Source organism: Bos indicus x Bos taurus, chromosome 29, assembly GCF_003369695.1.
Source record: "Bos indicus x Bos taurus breed Angus x Brahman F1 hybrid chromosome 29, Bos_hybrid_MaternalHap_v2.0, whole genome shotgun sequence".
NCBI classification, from domain to species: Eukaryota; Metazoa; Chordata; class Mammalia; order Artiodactyla; family Bovidae; genus Bos; species Bos indicus x Bos taurus.
This window is the reverse complement of record NC_040104.1, coordinates 28,552,873-28,573,932: the sequence shown is the minus strand read 5'-3', so window position 1 is coordinate 28,573,932 and position 21,060 is coordinate 28,552,873. Positions and strand designations below refer to the sequence as shown.

The 21,060-nt window shown below is 36.6% G+C and overlaps 1 protein-coding gene across 3 annotated transcripts in view; it reads right to left on the bottom strand.

Annotated features, from left to right (window-relative positions):
• Positions 1 to 21,060, bottom strand: part of ANO5 (anoctamin 5) — an 87,941-nt gene that overhangs the window by 64,799 nt on the left and 2,082 nt on the right. For 2 of the 3 annotated variants that reach the window (XM_027532174.1, XM_027532176.1), the window contains exons 2-4: positions 12,643 to 12,686; positions 8,792 to 8,839; positions 2,099 to 2,140 (exon numbers count right to left, since the gene is read on the bottom strand). In XM_027532174.1, the coding sequence (XP_027387975.1) occupies positions 2,099 to 2,140; positions 8,792 to 8,839; positions 12,643 to 12,686 (134 nt within the window). The remainder of the gene's footprint in view (positions 1 to 2,098; positions 2,141 to 8,791; positions 8,840 to 12,642; positions 12,687 to 21,060) is intronic. The other variant, XM_027532177.1, reaches the window with a different exon arrangement.

Sequence of the window (21,060 nt, the reverse complement as noted above, 5' to 3'; positions counted from 1 at the left end):
AAACATCAGAGCTTCAAAAAGAAGAGATTTTAAGTTTGACTGATTTGGTCCTCTTGGAAGTTTACATGTAATATGTAATAGTTAATATTTGGAACAGTCCACATATAATACTTAGAATGATGTAAATAGATGATACAGTGCATATCAGTGATCTCTCTAACCCTGTGATGCAAATTCATAATATAGACAACTTTCCAACTGCTTGAGCTAACTAGTGAATGGGGAACTGGGTGTTTAATTTTCATAACTGTATTTATTTCAGTGTATGAGTTTCTTTTATGGTATTCTATGCTGTTTTTCATTCAAGTCAGGCCAGGCAAATCACCCATAAAAAGGACTGGATATAGATCAGTCAAGTAAGAATAAGAAAAAAATCTCATGTTTGATCTGTGGTTTATGAACAGAATAACTGTATTTTAGTTATATGAATGCATAACTGGTATGTCTCAGAAAGAACTAGCTCCCAATGCACAGGAGGAAATGAGTGAAAAAAGAATGGAGAAACAAAAAATACTCAAGGAGTGTAGAGATTACATATCAAGATTTAGTTATTTAAATGTTATGTCTCAGTTTTTTGCACCCCAAAGGATACATAGTCATCTCTCTTCTCATAAAAGTAAAAAAAAAAAAAACAAATGAAAAATTCAAACTGTCATGTTATAGATCTTGATTATAAATCACTAAATAAAAGTGAACAAAATGAAAAATTATTTGAGCTCTTGTAAGTTGTCACAGGATTAGCATATTTTATGAAGTTCCCAAACTGGGGAAGGGAAAATAATACTAATTAGATTAAATGCAATCAAAGCAAAAAATTAGAGGGAAAAATAATAATCTTTTTGCTCTAAGTCTGGGTCAGTCATATTTTGTCTGGTAGAGTTTTTTTTTTTTTTTTATGACATACATTGGTAAGAATTCATATTTGAACAGCTAAATTTAGGTCCACAAAGAGAAGTTCTGGTGACAGAAGATGTGCATATAGAAATCAACAAAAATCACACTCAGAGTTTTTTTCCATTAGGGAACAAACAAAGCAGCTAGACTATTTAATCCAATTATTTCCTGAACGTTCAGTCGAAATGTGCTGTGCTTAGTTGCTCAGTTGTGTCCAACTCTTTGCAACCCCATGGGCTGTAGTCTGCCAGGCTCCTCTGTCCATGAGCATATGTAATTCCCTTCTCTCAAAAACCAAAGGCTACCTAGAAAAACCCACATTTCTATCATTATGTCATTCCCTAACTATACACTGTAAAAGTTTTTTTAAATACAGAGAAATCACTGGTAGCCCTGTAAACACTATGAGGAGAATCCCACGGATGGAGGAGCCTGGTGGGATGCAGTCCATGGGGTCGCGAAGAGTTGGACATGACTGAGCGGCTTCACTTTCACTTTTCATTTTCAGGCACTGGAGAAGGAAATGGCAACCCACTCCAGTGTTCTTGCCTGGAGAATCCCAGGGACGGGGGAGCCTGGCGGGCTGCCGTCTATGGGGTCACACAGAGTTGGACATGACTGAAGTGACTTAGCAGCAGCAGCAGACGTCCTTAGCACTGTTCACAGAAACTGGCTGAAGTCAACTGGGGCAAAAAAACATGATAATTTTGTTACACGTAACTGAAAACTATGAAAACATCTCATTCTTTTGCAGAAAACATGACATTAAGATCATTGTTTTTTGCAGTGTGTGTATCTTTTTATTTATATTTGATTGTATTTGTATTTGTTCTTGGAAATGCCTGTTTATAGTGAGGCAAACATCTGTGTGGCTATTGAATGAGGTAGTTATTCTGAGGTTCATAAACCTCAGAATTCTTCATGGGAATTCATAAACTTCTGAAACTGTATGTAAATTGAAAGTGTGTAAGTGCAAGTGCGCGTATTTGTGTGTTTGCAATTACAATTTTTTAAGGAAGAGGTTCCAAAGCTTAAATCAGACCCCAAAAAGATTATGAATCACCATTCTAAAATCTCAGTTGTCTGGGGAATAGGAACCAATGACAAACACCCTCAAATTAATAGCATTCATTACAACAAAAATGACTCAGGCTAGCAACGTAGCCATCCAAAGCACAGGCAGTTATCACTCCACGCTGGTTACCAGAAGACGCCGCCTCAGGAACAAATTGAATCGCTTGGCAGACTGTGAAGCAATCAATAGAATGTTAGCAAATCCTGCCCAGAATTAAAGAAGAGTTCCCCCAAAACAGACATGCAAACAAACAAACCCCAGTATGATCGCTCAAGTGAATATGCATGTGTGTGTGTAATACTTGAGATTTGGAAGGTGGGAGAAGACAGTAAGAAGAAAAGAAGAACAAAAATAGGAAGAAGACAATAAATGAAAGAAAAATAGGGGACTTTGGAGTAAATTTCCCTAAATCCTTTTACAGTAACTTTAAATAATATACATTTGTGGGCCTGGATTAAGAAAGAAAGAACAGAAAAAATAATGAAGGAAAACATGAGAATGGAAATGTAAAGTAGAATAGATGTAGTAGAAATTCTGTTATGTATGCCTATATACATCAGGCAAAGAAAGCAAAATTATTACAGTTATTCTGGGACCACGTATGGTATGAAAAGCTCACCCAATAATGTAAAATATTTCATTACTGAAAAAAAATACTGAAATTACCATTACCATATAAGTGTGTGTGTAATTGCCTTTTTTTTAGAAAGAGGTTCCAAGCTTTAATCAGATCTAAAAGATTAACGATCTTTCATTACAATTAAAATATTTCACTATCAGAATACTGGGGGGAAAAAGTAACTTAATTACTTAAATGCTGAGTTGTCTTCAATCTTCGGTTACCATTATCTTTAGAATACCAAAGCAATTCACTACAAAACATCTGGGATAATCAATGATATTTGGAAGGAAAACAACCTATGGCACAAAAAGGCAAGTACTATATTTCACAGTAAAATGAAATTATAAATTATCTAATTAAATTATCAATAAAGAATTTCAGTTCTTGCCATACAAAGTTTTGTTTAAACTGTTGTCTTTCTGGAAAATGCTAAAGAGACCCAGCAACTGGTGACTAAGCTGGGAAAGTCTCAGCTCTGTAAACTGAACAACCTACTATGTATAGATGACTTAATACTGCCATTATTTAAAAAAAAAAGACAGATACATGATGGATGTTGGTCACTGTATAAAGCATATTATTTTGTGTTGGGCTGAAATATTTCAACTTAGCACTTTAATTTTCTTGGCATCTTTCATGAGATGCACAAGTTACTGCTTTTCTCAGATGTTTTACCAGAAGTCATCACAAAATTGTTAAGGGAAATGAAACACTCATACTCTAAGAAGCCACATAGGACCATATTATGACTTTCACGGGTCCCTTTTCTATTAAAATTTTTAATAAAAAATAATAATATGATTATACTTTTTTTTACTGATTTTAAAATATATTAAAATTAAAACATTTCCACGGGCTCCAAAAAGTATTTTGTGGCTCCCATGCCTGGATAATAAGTTGGCCCTGGAGTCATGGTTTAACTAGTACCACCACATTAAGAATGTTGAGTATGCAAGGTATAAAAATTTACCTAAATGACTGGTAAAAAGCCTTCTGTGATAAATACATCTAATGTCAAGTTACTTTGCAGCCTTTCCAATACACGATATCCTCACAATATAAAAATCAGTGAGCTCAGTATCAACAGCTGGTCCTGAAAAAGTACTGACTTAACATTTCTAAAAATTAATTTTAAATATATTAAATGAAGATCACCAAAGGACTTGATTACAAAATGATACAACTAACATTCCATAGACTAAAAATTTAGAATTAATAACTTTATTATACATTGCCATCATGTGCCGAATATGTTCACTTTTCATTACAAAATAGTAACACTAAACCTACTAAAAATGTATTTTTAAAATCATTCCTATTTCCTTGTACTTTGTAACCATTTGGCGTATTTACTTCTAGTTTTATCTAAGCACTGAATTTTTTAATATAATAAATGGCTACATGTAATCCACACATTTTTCTTGCCTTTTTAATAATATTACCATGATATTTAGTTCTCATATTATTATAAACTTACCATAAGCACAACTTGTATGTGTCTTTTCAATTCATTAAATTTAATCTAATTTATTTGTAAAAAGATATGTCAGAGCCTCTTCTCTATAAATAGCGTTGAAAACTTTTATTACTGGTGCTACACAGGAGTCGGCAATAACATCTTTCTTTCATTACACATAACTTGAACACCTTAAGGCCTAACTTTTGAATTGTTATGCCAGGTGCTTTAAATCTGTATATTTTTAAAATCAAAGATAGAGATAAGAGAGAGAGAGAAAGAGTAATGTCCAATTGGAAATGAAAAAATATATATATTTACATGAGGATCAAAAATATGAAGCATCTATGGGCAGATTTAACATATATGTATAATACTTGCACATTAAAAATGAAAATACTGCTGATATATACTAAAACATATCAAAACAGAGATATATTTTATGTTCATGTATTTTTGAAAAGGGTCAATATTGTTAAGATGTAAATTCTCCTGAAATTAATCTATAGATTCTAGGCAATACCAATCAAAACACCAAAAATAATTTTTTTAGACTTGTCAAGCTGATTGTAAAATTTATATGAAAAATGTAGATTTTAGAGTAGCCAAACAATTTTGATAAAGAAGAATAAATTGGAAATAATCTGATTTTCATACGTTTACTACAAAGTGAAAGCAGAGACATTATTTTGTCAACAAAGGTTCTTCTAGCCAAGGCTATGGTTTTTCCAGTAGTCATGTATACATGTGAGAGCTGGACTATAAAGAAAGCTTCAGTTCAGTTCAGTTCAGTTGCTCAGTCGTGTCCGACTCTTTGCGACCCCATGAATTGCAGCACGCCAGGCCTCCCTGTCCATCACCGACTCCCGGAGTTCACTCAAACTCTTGTCCATCGAGTCGGTGATGCCATCCAGCCATCTCATCCTCTGTCGTCCCCTTCTCCTCCTGCCCCCAATCCCTCCCAGCATCAGATTCTTTTCCAATGAGTCAATTCTTCGCATGAGGTGGCCAAAGTATTGGAGTTTCAGCTTTAGCATCAGTCCTTCCAAAGAACACCCAGGGCTGATCTCCTTTAGAATGGACCAGTTGGATCTCCTTGCAGTCCAAGGGACTTTCAAGACTCTTCTCCAACACCACAGTTCAAAAGCATCAGTTCTTCGGCACTCAGCTTTCTTCACAGTCCAACTTTCATATCCATACACGACCATTGGAAAAACCACAGCCTTGACTAGATGGACCTTTGTTGGCAAAGTAATGTCTCTGCTTTTGAATATGCTATCTAGGTTGGTCGTAACTTTCCTTCCAAGGAGTAAGCATCTTTTAATTTCATGGCTGCAGTCACCATCTGCAGTGATTTTGGAGCCAAAAAAAATAAAGTCGGACACTGTTTCCACTGTTTCCCCATCTATTTCCCATGAAGTGGTGGGACCGGATGCCATGATCTTCGTTTTCTGAATGTTGAGCTTTAAGCCAACTTTTTCACTCTCCTCTTTCACTTTCATCAAGAGGCTTTTGAGTTCCTCTTCTCTTTCTGCCATAAGGGTGGTGTCATCTGCATATCTGAGGTTATTGAGATTTCTCCCGGCAATCTTGATTCCAGCTTGTGCTTCCTCCAGCCCAGCGTTTCTCATGATGTACTCTGCATACAAGTTAAATAAACAGGGTGACAATATACAGCCTTGACGTACTCCTTTTCCTATTTGGAACCAGTCTGTTATTCCATGTCCAGTTCTAACTGTTGCTTCCTGACCTGCATATAGGTTTCTCAAGAGGCAGGTCAGGTGGTCTAGTATTCCCATCTCTTGAAGAATTTTCCACAACTTATTGTGATCCACACAGTCAAAGGCTTTGGTAGTCAATAAAGCAGAAATAGATGCTTTTCTGGAACTCTCTTGCTTTTTCCATGATCCAGTGGATGTTGGCTTAGCACCAAAGAATTGATGCTTCTGAACTATGGTGTTAGAGAAGACTCTTGAGCCTCCCTTGGACTGCAAGGAGATCCAACCAATCCATCCTAAAGGAGGTCAGTCCTGGGTGTTCATTGGAAGGACTAATGTTGAAGCTGAAGCTCCAATTCTTTGGCCACCTGATGCGAAGAGCTGACTCATTTGAAAAGACCGTGATGCTGGGAAAGATTGAGGGCAGGAGGAGAAGCAGATGACAGAAGATGAGATGGTTGGACGGCATCACACACTCAATGGACATGGGTTTGGGTAAACTCCAGAAGTTAGTATTGGACAAGGGTCCTGGCGTGCTGCGGTTCATGGTGTTGCAAAGAATCGGATACGACTGAGTGACTGAACTGAACTGAACTGAACTGAGAGTAATCAGGACAGTGTAATACTGTCAGAAGAACAGACATATGATGGGGCAAAGCAGAGTTAGAAATAAACTCACACCTACATGGTCAGTTTCCACAAAGGTTCTATGAGGAAATGATAGCACGTGCTACATATGCATAGTAAAAAGCAAATAAATTTAATTCTCACCACAAATCATCTACAAAAGTGAACTCAAAATGAACCCCAGACCAAAGGTAAGAGTTAAAAATATAAAATTGTAGAAAATCTGAGAAAATCTCCTCTACTTTGGTACAGACAAATATTTTTTAGAGCACCAAAAGCATGGTTCATTTAAAAAAAAAAAAAGAATGAGAATCTGAACTTTGACATTTTGAAAATTTGTTTTTTTTTTAAAAACAGTGTTAAGTTAAAAAAAAAAAGGGGAAAGTCATAGATTGGGAGAAGATGTTTGGAATACACAAAATTGACAAAGGTCTTGCCTTCAAACTTTTTAAAAGCCAGTAAAAGATAATCCAGTTTCTAAAATACAGAAAAGATTTGAACATACAGTTAACAGAAGATGTATGATTGGTCAATAAGCCCATGAAAAGATGTGTAACATTATCATTCATCAGGGAAACGAGAATGTCCCCTCTCAATTTCCCTCATGGGCAAGGGGGTGATAATAAATATGTAAACGGTTCCCACAAAATAATCAAGGAGAAAAAAAAAAAGAAAACCTAACAGCTTAACAGAAAAATAGACAAGATATATAACAGATGATCCAGCAAAATAAATGAACATGACCATAAATGTAGAAAAAAGATAAGTGTCTCACTCATATTGAGAGGTATGAAAGTTTAAATTATCCTAGGATACAGTAGTAAATGAAAAAGCTCCACTATCTATATCTCTCTAACAGACAGGCAAACATCTAAACTCAGTAAACACTGTTAGTAAGGCTCTGGAGAAAGAGAGCACTTGTATATTTCTTAGAAATGCAAAACAGAAGGAAATTTGGTAATATATGGTAAAATTACATATGCCTTTATTTTTGATGGTTAAATACTATTTAGAAAGATACACTTGGCCAAAATATTATAAGCCTGATTCCCAAGGGTTAAAGACTAAAAAAAAGAAAAGATTTCCAAGATTAAAAACAACCCAAAGGTCCATCAATAAAAGACTGGATGAATACATTATCCTAAACCCACACAATTGAATACTATGTCACACACTAGCAAATGAGAGTGAAATCGATACACAATACAGAGGTAACTCCAGGATGTTTTTAAGTGAAAACCAAGGAACAGAGCAATACATAGAGTATGCTATCTTTAGTGTAAGAAGCAGGGGAAATGTAAATACACATATGTACTTAGACACGGACACACAGAAAAGTAAAGGATGCACGATGCACTGGAAGGACTAACTAAAAATGCTCACTACAGAAGACTTGAGAGGAGAAAAGAAAGAAGAAACTTTTCCTTGAAATGCTTTGATTCATAGTTTCAAACAGAGATGGATTTACCAGCAAATAATGAAGTCAAAGTTTCAGTGCCTCTTACATCAGTCCCTTCAAGCATTTAGGAAGAATTCTAGCAATGTGCTTGTTCTCACGGTCAAACATTTTTGTAAGGGTTTTAAAGTAAATTATTGTCCTATTATTCTTCTTAAAAAGTGACGCCAAAATAGCATATGCTTTAGGCTCCACTTAACCTTATTTGATCTATGGTTTTCAACTTGGGAATCAGATAAGTGTTTAACATGGTCAAAAAATAAACATAAATTAAAATAAGTTAAAAAAAATTTTTTTAATAAAATTTCCGGTATTTTATTTTGATCAACCCCACAATCTTCATTCTGGAACATAAAGATCAGTATGCTAGTGAAAAGGAAAACATTTGTATCAAAATAGTCAGTAAGAAAATAACTCTGTTTCCATATCTTCCCAAATGGTATCTTTTAGTTAGTAAGCAACTAATATAAAATTTTGAATGCCTTTATTTACCTCTTAATTGACATTCAAATTTGCTAAATAAATTGTACTTCTTCATGATTATTCTTAGGTGTGCAGCTACAGGTAGGACGAGAGATGTATGGAGAAAGAATACTAAATTAGACCTCGGAAACCTGAGTTCTAACCTAGTCCAGGATATGCCCCCTAAACATATGTTTAATTTTGGTCAAATCATTAAACGTCTCACACCCTTCATTTTCTCATCTCTAAAACTGGGAAAGTAAAATGCAAGCAAAGTGCTATGCTTTATGCACCATTCTAACTAATGTGCCTGATGACACCTTTTCCCCACAAGCAATGGATTGTTTGCAAATAAAGCATCAAATATCATGTATAAGAACTTGAAAAATAACTGTGAACTAAATAAGAGTCATAAATGCTGATTATACAAAGATAACCCATCATGTCCATGCAAGAAAGTGCACTACTGATGGCTGCTTACCCGTGGTTCTTGACAGATGAGAAAACTGGACTCTCCGCTTCTCAGGTCCTAATAGCACCATGGAGAAGACACAGCACTGTTAATAATAAGGCAATGGAGAGCATACAACTGTCAACAACAAAAACTCTAGATTCTCTATGCAAAATCTAAACCTACAACTCAGGGGAGCTATGAAACACATGAAATTGGATGCAAAATTCTGTATGTACATGGGGTTTCCCAGGTGGCGCTAACAGTAAAGAACCCACCTGACAATGCAGGATACATAAGAGATGTGGGTTCGATTCCTGGGTTGGGAAAGCTCCACTGGAGGAGGGCATGGCTACCCACTCCAGTATTCTTGCCTGGAGAATCCCAAGGACAGGGGAGCCTGGTGGGCTGCCGTCTGTGGGGTTGCACAGAGTCGGACATGACTGAAGCGATTTAGCAGCAGCAGAAGAGCAACTAAGCACAGCATGGATATAACTTTTTTTCTTTTAATTCTGATTTTATTTAGGTTCTTTTGTTTCCTTAGTTGAAACTGAAAGCTTGTAAATTTTATTTTATCTTTTCAAATATCAGCTCTTAATTTCATTGTTCTTTTCTATTGTCTTTTTAGTCTCTATGTCATTTATTTCTGTTCTGATCTTTACTTTTATGAAGAGCTTTTATCATAAATGGATGTTGAATTTTGTCAAATGGTTTTCAGTATCATATTCTTTTTATCTTTGATGTGATCATATGATTTTTGTCTTTCATTTTGTCAATGTGATGTATTATGCTGACTGATTTGCATGTATTGAACCATCTTTGCATCCCTAGAATAAATTTTCACTTGACCATGGCATATGATCCTTTTAATGCATTTTTGAATTCTTTTTGCTACAATATTTTGTTAAGGATATTTTTATATGTGTTCAAGAGGTATATTAGCCTGTAATTTTCTTTTTTTGTGGTGCCCTTGTCTGGTTTTTGTATCAGCATAGTTCTGGCCTCATAAAATGAATTTGGAAGTGTTTCCTTTTCCTCAATATTTTGGAAGAACTTGAGAATGATTGATACTAAATTTTCTTTGAATTTTTGGTAGAGTTCTCCAGTGAAGCCATCTGGTCCTGGAATTTTGTTTGTTGAGAAGTTTTTGATTAATTATTAAATTATATATCACCATAAGAAAGGCTATATATGACATGCCCACAGCAAACATCATGCTCAAAAGAAAAGCTTTCACCTTTTTCTATAAGATCAGGAATAATAATATGATGCTCATTCCTGACACTTTTAGTTAACATAATATTTCAAGTCCTAGCCTGATCAATTAGGCAAGAAGAATAAATAAAAGACCTACTACATTTAAAAGGAAAAGCAAAACTGTCACTATTTGCAGATGGCATGTGTTAATATAACCAAAACCCTGAAGACTGCCCCCCTAAAACTGTTAGAATTAAATATTAAATTTAGTAAAGCTGCAGGGTACAAAAATACACAAAAGTCAGTTGCACTTCCACACACACTAGTAAAGAGTTATCATAAAGAGAAATTAAGAAAACAATCCCATTTACAATTGCATCAAAAAGAATAAAATACTTAAGAATAAATTTAACCAAGGAAGTGAAAGACCCGGAACACACTGCTGAAAGACACTGAAGACACGTAAGCAGAAAGCTGCCTGTGCTCATGGGCTGAAAGCTTAACGGTGTTGAAGTGTCCACATCACACAAAGCAATCTACAGATTAATTCGACCAACCATAATTCCAATGGCATTTTTCACAGGACTGAATTAATAATCCTAAAATTTGCCTAAACCCACAAAAGACCCTGAACAACCCAACCAATCTTAAGAAAGAAGAACAAATGTGCAGGTATCATACCTTCCGATTTCCAACTATATTATAAATACATAGTAATCAAAACATAATAGTATTGATATAAACACAGAAATATAGATGAACAGAACAGAGAGCCCAAAAATAAACCCATTATATATGATCAATTAATTTATAACAAAGGAGCCAATAAAATACAATGGGTAAAGGATAATGTCTTCTTCAATAAGGGGTGTTAGGGACACTGGATAGTCACATGCAAAATAATGAAACTAGACCACTATCTCACACCATACACAAAAATTAATTTAAAATGCATTAAAGAATTGAGTGTAAGATCTTAAATCATAAAACCCAGGAAAAAAATTTAGGTGGTAAGCTCCTTGACATCAGTCTCAGAGATAATTTTTTGCATCTGACTCTAAAACCAAAGGCAGTAAAAACAAAAATAAACCGGTGAGATTACACCAAACTAAAAAGTTTCTGCATAGCAAAGGAAATCATTAACAAAGTGAGAAGGCAACCTACCAAATGGGAGAAAATATTTGCAAATCATACACCTGATAAGAGGTCAACACCAAAATACATATACATATATATATAAAAAAAGCCATACAACTCAATAGCAAAAAAGCCAAACAATCCAATTGAAAAAATGGGCAGAGGATCTGAATAAGCATTTTCCCAAAGAAATACAGATGGCCAACAGGCACATGAAAAGATGTTCAACATCACTAATCATCACAGAAATGCATATTAAAATCACCGTGAGATATCACCTTACTCTTGTAAGAATGGCTACTATTAAAAAGATAAGGATAACAGTGTTGGCAAGAATATGGAGAAAAGGGAACCCCTATGTACTGCTGATGGGAATATAAATTGGTACAGATACTATGGGAAACAGTATGGAGATTCTTCAAAAAATTAAAAACAGAACTACCACAGGGTCTGGCAATCCCACTTTTGGTTATTTATCCAACAAAAAAGAAAATACTAATTTGAAAAGATACATGAACCCCTAAGTTCACTGCAACATTATTTATAATAGCCAACATATGGAAACTACCTGAAGTACCTGTGAATGGATAAGTTAATAAATAATATGGACACACACACACATAATGGAATATTTCTTAGCCATAAGAAAAAGAATAAAATTTTGCCACATGCTACATCAACGGAACTTGAGGGTATTATGCTAAGTGAAGTAAATCAGACCGAGAAAGACAAATACTGTATGATTTCACTTACATGAGGAGTCTAGAAAATAAAACAAACAAAATGGAACACAACTTACAGACATACAGAACAGATGGGTGGTTGCCAGAAAAGAGGTGGTTGGAGACAGGCAAAAGCTTGAAAGGTGTCAGGAGGCATAAAGAGTCAGTTACAAATAAGTCATGGGGATATAATATATGATACAGTGACTGCAGTCAATGGTATTGTACTGCACATTTGCTAAGAGAGAATAAACATTTGCTAAGAGAGAATAAATCTTAAATGCTATCATCACAAGAAAAAACATCTGTGACTCTGTATGATGATGGATGGTAATTAGACTTATTGTGATGACATTTAGCAGTAAGAACAAATATGAATCATTATGTTGCACACCAGAAATAAATATCAGATTATATGTCAATTATACCTCAGTAAAAAGGCACTAATCAGATACTGCTAACTCTACCAAAAATAGCCATCAAATATTATTCCTTGCATTATAGTCAAGCAGAGTGTTAAGCTAAATACTATTATCTTGCATATCAAGTCTCAGCATATCTGAGTTTACATCACAGAAAGCCTCAAAACAAATCCAAACTTATGTTTTCTCTCCTATAACACCCAGAAAGATTCAATATTAAGGTTATGTGAAACATGGAATTTGCTTTACTTAAGAATTAATAAGGTGGAGGACAAAACATGAAGAATGTACTATGAATAAATAACTGAAGTACAAAGACCCAAGTATTCATATGAAGTACATATCTAACCTTGCCTCAATTTTTGTTCTGACTTATAAAAGCTAAAACATATATTTAACTTACCTCATTTGCTTTGGAATAACGTTCTTCTTTACTGAATCGTCTGTCTAAATTAAACAATAAAAAAAAGTCACGTTAAAATGGCCAACTGATCACAATACATTAAAACTCTGAATAGGGAGAATTCAAAATGTAAAAGATCATATTATCTGTGAACAGAAACAATTTTAATTCTTCCTTTCCAATTTAGATGTCTTTTATTCCTTTTCCTGCCTAACTCGTCTGGCTAGAACTTCTAGTACTATGCTGAATAGAAGTGACAAAAGCGAATATCCTTGGCTGATCAATAAAGTTAACGCATAAACAAAAGCTCCTTGAAGTTCCTAATAAGTATTAAAAGTATAAACGGGTTCTGAGATTAAAAAAAAAAAAAAAGTTGACAAATGCTATCTTAGCTATAAATTCAGTAGAAATGCATGCGCTATGGGAATGGTACAAGAACGCTCGTAACAGTATTACTGGTAATAACCAGAAAACCAAGCCTTCCCAGGTGCCTCAGTGGTAAAAAAAAAAAAGAAAAAAACGCCTGCCAACGTAGGAGATACAGGAGATGTGTGTTCGATTTTTGGGGCTGGAAAGATACCCTGGAGAAGGAAAAGGCAACCCACTCCAGTATTTTTGCCTGGATAAAATCCCATGGACAGAGGAGCCTAGTGGGCTACACTCCATGGGGTTGCAAAGAGTTGGGCATGACTGAGCATACAACACTCAGGAAACCAGCATCACCCCAAATATCCAGAAACAATACAGTGGATCAATACAATGTAGTATAATCACACCATGTATGGTGTTTAGCAATAAAATTGAATTAGTTTTAATTAGATGCAAAAGCATAAATCTCCCAGAAATAGTTAGCAAAAAGGCAGAAATAATTAGCAATATTTCAATTACATAAAGTTTAACCATGCAAAACCAAAGTATGTTACTTACGGATGAATACTTAAGGGTAGGTAAATGTTGGGATACAATTAATACAATTACTCACCAAAAAAACACTCCAGTTCCCTAAGCTCAGACTGCTGTCCTGTATTGCAAACCACACAACAAATATTTAGGCCCTCTCTGCACTGACCTGTGACAACCTGGACTCAGGAAATTGATATATGCTGCTACTCTGGCTACTGCTAATGCTGTGAATAGTAAACTGTTCTTTGTCTCCCATCCAGGTGTCTCATAATCTTCTACCAGTAACCATAAAATTGTAACAGGCTACTTTGTCAACTTTCAAATGCAGTCAAGTCTCAGACTTTTCACAGTTCTTGCCATTGATTGTCAGTACAACAATGATAATAATGGTGGTGATAATCGCTAACGTGCATTCATTCTCTATTGTTAAATTTACAGTACAGCAGAGGAGACAGAAAGAAATGCAAAAAAGGCAAAATGGTTGAGGAGGCCTTACAAATAGCTGAGAAAAGAAGAGAAGAAAAGGCAAAGGAGAAAAGGAAAGATATACCCATTTGAATGCAGAGTTCCAAAGAATAGCAAGGAGAGTAAGAAAGCCTTTCTCACTGATCAATGCAAAGAAATAAAGGAAAACAATAGAATGGGAAAGGCTAGAGGTCACTTTAAGAAAATCAGAGATACCAAGGAAACATTTCATGCAAAAGGGGTAAAATAAAGGACAGAAATGGTAGAGACCTAACAGAAACAGAAGATATTGAGAAGAGGTGACAAGAATACACAGAAGAACTATACAAAAAAGATCCTCATGACCCAGATAACCACGATGGTGTGATCACTCACCTACAGCCAGACATCCTGGAATGTGAAGTCAAGTCGGCCTTAGAAAGCATCACTACAAACAAAGCTAGTGGAGGTGATGGAATTCCAGTTGAGCTATTTCAAATCCTAAAAGATGATGCTGTGAAAGTGTTGCACTCAATATGCCAGCAAATTTGGAAAACTCAGCAGTGGCCACAGGACTGGAAAAGGTCAGTTTTCATCCAAATCCCAAAGAAAGGCAATGCCAAAGAATGTTCAAAATACTGCACAATTGCACTCATCTCACATGCTAGCCAAGTAATGCTCAAAATTCTTCAAGCCAGACTTCAACAGTATGTGAACCGTGAACTTCAAGATGTCCAAGCTGGATTTAGAAAAAGCAGAGAAACCAGAGATCAAATTGCCAACATCCGTTGGATCATCAAAAAAGCAAGAGAGTTCCAGAAAAACACCTACTTCTGACTATTTCACCTATTGACTATGTGAAAGCCTTTGACTGTGTGGATCACAACAAACTGAAAAATTCTTAAAGAGATGGGAATACCAGACCACCTTCTTGCCTCCTAAGAAATCTGTATGCAGGTCAAGACGCAATCGTTAGAAATGGATAGGGGACAACAGATTGACTCCAAATCGGGAAAGCAGTATACCTTGACATCAAGGTATACTGTCACCCTGTTTATTTAACTTGCATGCAGAGTACATCATGCGATATGCCGGGCTTGATGAAGCACAAGTTGGAATCAAGATTGCTGGGAGATATATCAATCACCTCAGATATGCAGATACCACCACCCTTATGGCAGAAAGCGAAGAAGAACCAAAGAGCCTCTTGATAAAACTGAAAGAGGAGAGTGAAAAAGTTGGCTTAAAATTCAATATTCAGAAAACTAAGATCATGGCATTGAGTCCCATCACTTCCTGGCAAATAGATGGGTAAACAATGGAAACAGTGAGAGACTTTATTTTGGGGGGCTTCAAAATCACTGCAGATGGTGACCGCACCCATGAAATTAAAGGACTCTGGCTCCTTGGAAGAAAAGCTATGACCAACCTAGACAACATATTAAAAAGCAGAGACATTACTTTGCCAACAAAGGTTCATCCAGTCAAATTTCCAGTGGTTATGTATGGCTGTGAGAGTTGGACTATAAAGAAAGCTGAGTGCTGAAGAGTTGATGCTTTTGAACTGCAGTGTTGGAGAAGATTCTGGAGAATCCCTTGGACTGCAAGGAGTCAAAAGAGTGAATCCTAAAGGAAATCAGTCCTGAATATTTACTGGAAGGACTGACACTGGGAAAGACTCAAGACAGGAAGAGAAGTGGAAGACAGAGGATGAGATGGTTGGATGGCACCACCAACTCGATGGACACGCATTTGAGCAAGCTCCGAGAGTTGGTGATGGACAGGGAGGCCTGGCATGCTGCAGTCCATGGGGTCTCAAAGAATTAGACATGACCTAGTGACTGAAATGAGAGGAGACAGACCCAAAACTGTGATAAATGCTATACAAGAGACTAAAAGAGCAAACAGAGAAAGTGAGAAAAACAAGGAGAGATGCGGTTTAGACGTAAGGAACTCAGAAAATCTGTCTGAGGGGGTAATAATTATACTTAGATGTGAAAGTTGAGAGGATACAAGAAACATGAGAACACGCAAAGGCTGCGAGACAGGAACAGTGTTTTAGGTGTTGAAAGAAACAAAGGCCAAGCTAAAGATGAGTAGGTAAATGGCAGACAGGTATAAGAAGGTGTTAGAAAGGCATAGAGTGGGGGACTATTTGTGGAAGTCCTTGTATGCCTAGATTTCTTCTTTGGTGAAATAGTAAGCCATGAAATAGTCTTTAAATAGTATTTACATTTAAATTTTATGAAAAGCACTAGTTACTGACTGGAGGATGTGTTAAAAGATAGTGAGAACTGAGAAAAGAAATAAATCATGAGAGGTTGCTGCAATAAATCACAAGAGATGTTGGGGGTCCAGCCTGCAGTTGGAAACACTGCAAATGAAGGCACCTAAGTGGACTGTAGATACCTCAGTAAAAATGGAAAACAAACTGCTATTATATTGCAGCTGTGCAGGTGGAGAGACAAAGAAGATGAAAGATTATTAGACTTGAGCAATTTGTGAATCCATTTACTGAAATAGGGAAGATTATTAATGGTAGGCAATTAATACAGCAGATGCTGCTGGCTCCCCACAAATATCCTTTCTCTTCCTTGTTCTTTACTAACAAAATACTAATTATATGGTGCAGCAATGAGCTCTCACAAAAAAAGAACAAAAGAACACATTTCCTAGCCTTCCTTGCAATCTAAGAATATGACATAAACTTAAAGCTGTGTGCTCTGCCATGCTAAGTCACTTCAGTCGCCTTCAACTCTTTGCAACCCTGTGGACCATAGCCCACCAGGCTCCTCTGTCCATGGGATTCTCCAGGCAAGAACACTGGAGTGGATTGCTTTGCCCTTCTCCAGAGGATCTCCCCGACCCAGGGATTGAACCCTCATCTCTTACTTCTTCATTGGCAGGTGAGTTCTTTACCACTAGTGCCATCTGGGAAGCCCAAATTCAAAGCTACCAAATATCACATAAATGGCTTTTATGTCTATATTATATTCTAAGATGTGCGTAAGCATTAAATGAAAATGCATGTAAATTGCCTCATGCAGCCAGTTGCTGGCATAGAGATCATGAATGTTATTCTTGTTGATACTGTTATTATTATTAGGATATATTCTATACTTTTATTAATTTTCAAAACTATTTCAAAGTCTTTGGATAAGTTGTTGAGTGTCAGAATAAAGATAAAACAATATATTTTGTATTCAGGTCTTTTTATTGCAGGATCTATTAAACAGTTAATGGCTAGTGTAAGCAAAGTCCAAAACTAACATGCTGTAGATATAGCCATAGCATTTAACTTTTCTGAGTACAGGTTTTCTCGTCTAAAAGATTTAAAATATAAGTAAAAATTATCTGATATATATAAAATATCACACAGTATCATTATCAAAGGGTTTTACTCATGAATACTGCCTAGATGTACAGCTAAAAATTCCACAATGTCTTGACTACCTCTCTTTGGACTTTCCACACAAAAAAAAGAAAGGAAACTAATCTAGCAAACTCTTAGAATAAGTAGATAAAGAATAGAAGTCTAAGAAAATACATGCCTTGTCTCTCAATGTATTGTACTTGCACACTGGCGTAAGGAGGCTTTTATTTTCTTGAGGACAAAAATAGTCACTGTTATGCATAGAATTAAACACAGTTCCAAGCACAGAGAAAAAAATGTACACCTTAAGCTTGAGTTATAGAATATTTTATAATTCCATATTTTAGAAAAGAAAGTAGAAAAACTGGAAACACTAACTTTTACTTCCTCTAATTATTTTTGCTGTACTTAACATAAAACAAATAGTTTAAAAAATATTTTCAAATTGTTATCAGGACTGGATGCAAAGTGTTTATTTCAGAATGTGGAATTGAAGTGAAGTGAAAGTCGCTCAGTTGTGTCCGACTCTGTGATCCCATGGACTATATACAGTCCGTGGAATTCTCTAGGCCAGGATACTGGAGTGGGTAGCTGTTCACTTCTCCAGGGATCGAAGCCAGGTCTCCCACACTGCAGGCAGATTCTTTACCAGCTGATGATATAGTTCCTTCAGATTATCTCCAATCTATAATAGTTCTCTCATGCTTTTGCCTTTCAATTTGCTGATTCCTCACCCTGGATCTAACAACTGTTTCTTTTTTTAGCTAATTTTTGCTTATTTTTCCACTTTACAACAGTTTCGACATCTTCCTTTCAAGCCTCACCAGTAAACCTCCTCATCTGGCCCCTGGTCAGCCTCCTCCCTGCTCCCAGAGCACCCTGGCCTTAGTTCTCTGGGAAATGTAGCCCCATTCTGGGCTTCCCTGGTAGCTCAGCTGGTAAAGAATCTGCCTCCAAAGCAGGAGACCCAGTTTGATTCCTGGGTTGGGAAGATCCCCTGGAGAAGAGATAGGCTACCCACTCCAGTATTCTTGGGCTTCCCTGGTGGCTCAGATGATAAAGAATCCGCCTGCAGTGCAGGAGACCTGGGTTTGATCCCTGGGTCAGGAAGATCCCCTGGAGGAGGGCATAGCAATCCACTCCAGTATTCTTGTCTGGAGAATCCCCATGGGCCGAGAAGCCTGGTGGGCTAAAGTCCATGGGGTCGCAAGGAGTCGGACACGAATGAGAGACTAAGCACAGCACAGCCCTGTTCTCAGTCAGTTCAGTTCAGTCACTCAGTCATGTCTGACTCTTTGCGACCCCATGAATCACAACATGCCAGGCCTCCCTGTCTTTCACCAACTCCCGGAGTTTACTCAAACTCATGTCCATCGAGTCGGTGATGCCATCCAGCCATCTCATCCTCTGTCATCCCCTTCTCCTCCGCACCCAATCCCTCCCAGCATCAGAGTAAGAGATCTAAGTAAGCCCTGTTCTACCACCCTCTGTTGCTGCTGCTGCTGCTGTGTTGCTTCAGTTGTGTCTAACTCTGGGTGACCCCATAGACGGCAGACCACCAGGGTACCCCATCCCTGGGATTCTCCAGGCAAGAACACTGGAGTGGGTTGCCATTTCCTTCTCCAATGCATGGAAGTGAAAAGTGAAAGTGAAGTCTCTGTCGTGTCAGACTCTTAGCCACCCTGTGGACTGCAGCCCACCACCCTCTATAAGATTGCAAACTCCCTGAGAAGCAGGTGGAGTGCACTTTGTAAACAGCATCCCTTTCAGAAAAGCAGAAACATTAAAGAAGATAGATGTATTTCCTCACACACCATGCTCCCTCTCTCATACAGCGCTCACTTATTTGCGCTCTCTCTCTCACACACACAATCAGATGTTTGCACATGTCAGAGACCCAGATACATTTCACACCCAGAGAATATAAGGTTGAAGAAACTGCATAATCTACAAACCTCTGTCAACACAGAGGCGTATCCGAAGAGGCAAGATTTGAAGCCAACAACTCTAGATCAGTTTCTTGCTATTCCTGCAACTTCCCCTCAAGTCAATAGAATTGATTAGGCCACTATTCCTGTGGCCTAGAAACCAGAACTACGAAAGGTTCAGTATAGATCACTATCTCTACTTTCTCTCTCTCTCTCTAGTCGCTAAGTCATGTCCGACTCTTGCGACCCCATGTACTGTAGCCCGCCAGGCTCCTCTGTCCATGGGATTTTCCAGGCAAGAATACTGGAGTGGGTTGCCATCTCTTTCTCCAGGGGATCTTCCCAACCTAGGAATCGAACCCAGGTCTCCTGCATTGCAGGCACATTCTTTACTGACTGAGCTATGAGGGAAGCCCTATCGATCACTATGGAGAATCATAAAATATGAGTCAAAATTTATGCCAGCCCAAAGACAGCTTTGAGTTTCACTGAAAGCACGTTAGTAATACACACTCAGTGAACCCAGAACCCAAAAATAGCCCTTGGATTTACCAAGTGGTCTTCTCAGTTTACATTTCTTCCAGGAGTATAAAATAACATAAACATAAATACGGCCACAGACAAAAAATAAATGAATATTTCAAATCAGAACTTGCTAACAATGTCGATCAGTCAATAAGTCAATTTCAGCAACACTGACATTTTGCCAGCAGCATATCTTTATATAATAATTTAATGTTCTATTACACATTGCCCTTATAATTTCACTTTAAAAATTATTATATTGTGGGAAAACAGTTAATTGGAGATCACTGATTGTTCCTGTGTTCAACTGTAAAGAAAATAAACAGAAAATATAACAAATCCTAGAAAAATCTATTATGTCTGAAAGGCACAGTGTAAATATTCTCTCTCCAGGGAGAAATTTTATCACATGTAAATCAACTGTTTAACTTTCTCTTCAAAGATGATTTAGAAAATGTGTAATACACAGATTCAGGTTTCTCTTCAAAGGTGATTTAGAAAATATATAATACACAGATTCAGGCTTACCTATATTGGGGAATTTACTCTAAGAAATCCATTTTATATTAAAACACAAGAATAAAAGTAGCTCTTAAAAATTCATGCTGTGGGGGACTTCCCTGGTGGTAGTTGTATTTCCCTCTGTATTTAATTATTTTTGTTTAAAAAGGGAGGAGTTGCTTCAAGTGATACCATCAATAAAATGGAAAGAGAACCCACAAACGGAGGAAAATATTTGCAAGCCATATACACTGAACATATAAAGACTTCTTACACCACAATAATTAAAAGGCAACTAACTAATTTTTTTAAAACAGGCAAAGGATTTGAATAGACATTTTTTCCAATGAAGATACATGAATAGTTAATAAGCACTGAAATAGATACTCAACACTTCTGGTCACTGAGAAAATGTAAATCAAAATCACATTGAGACAGCACTTCACAACCACTAGGGTTGCTATAAATAAAAAAGACAGACAATCACAAATGTTAGTGAAGACGTGAAGTAATTGGGGTCACTATATACTACTTGTAAAAATACGAAAATGAGGCAGAAAACAGTTCAGCAATTTCTCAAAATGCTCAATATACAGCCACCATATTATTCAGTAATTCCAATACTAGGTGTATACCCAAGAAAAATATAAACGTATTTTCATACAGAATCTTGCAATAGATGTTCATAGCAGCATCATTCACAGTAGCCAAGGAAGTGGAAACAATTCAAATGTCCACCAATCA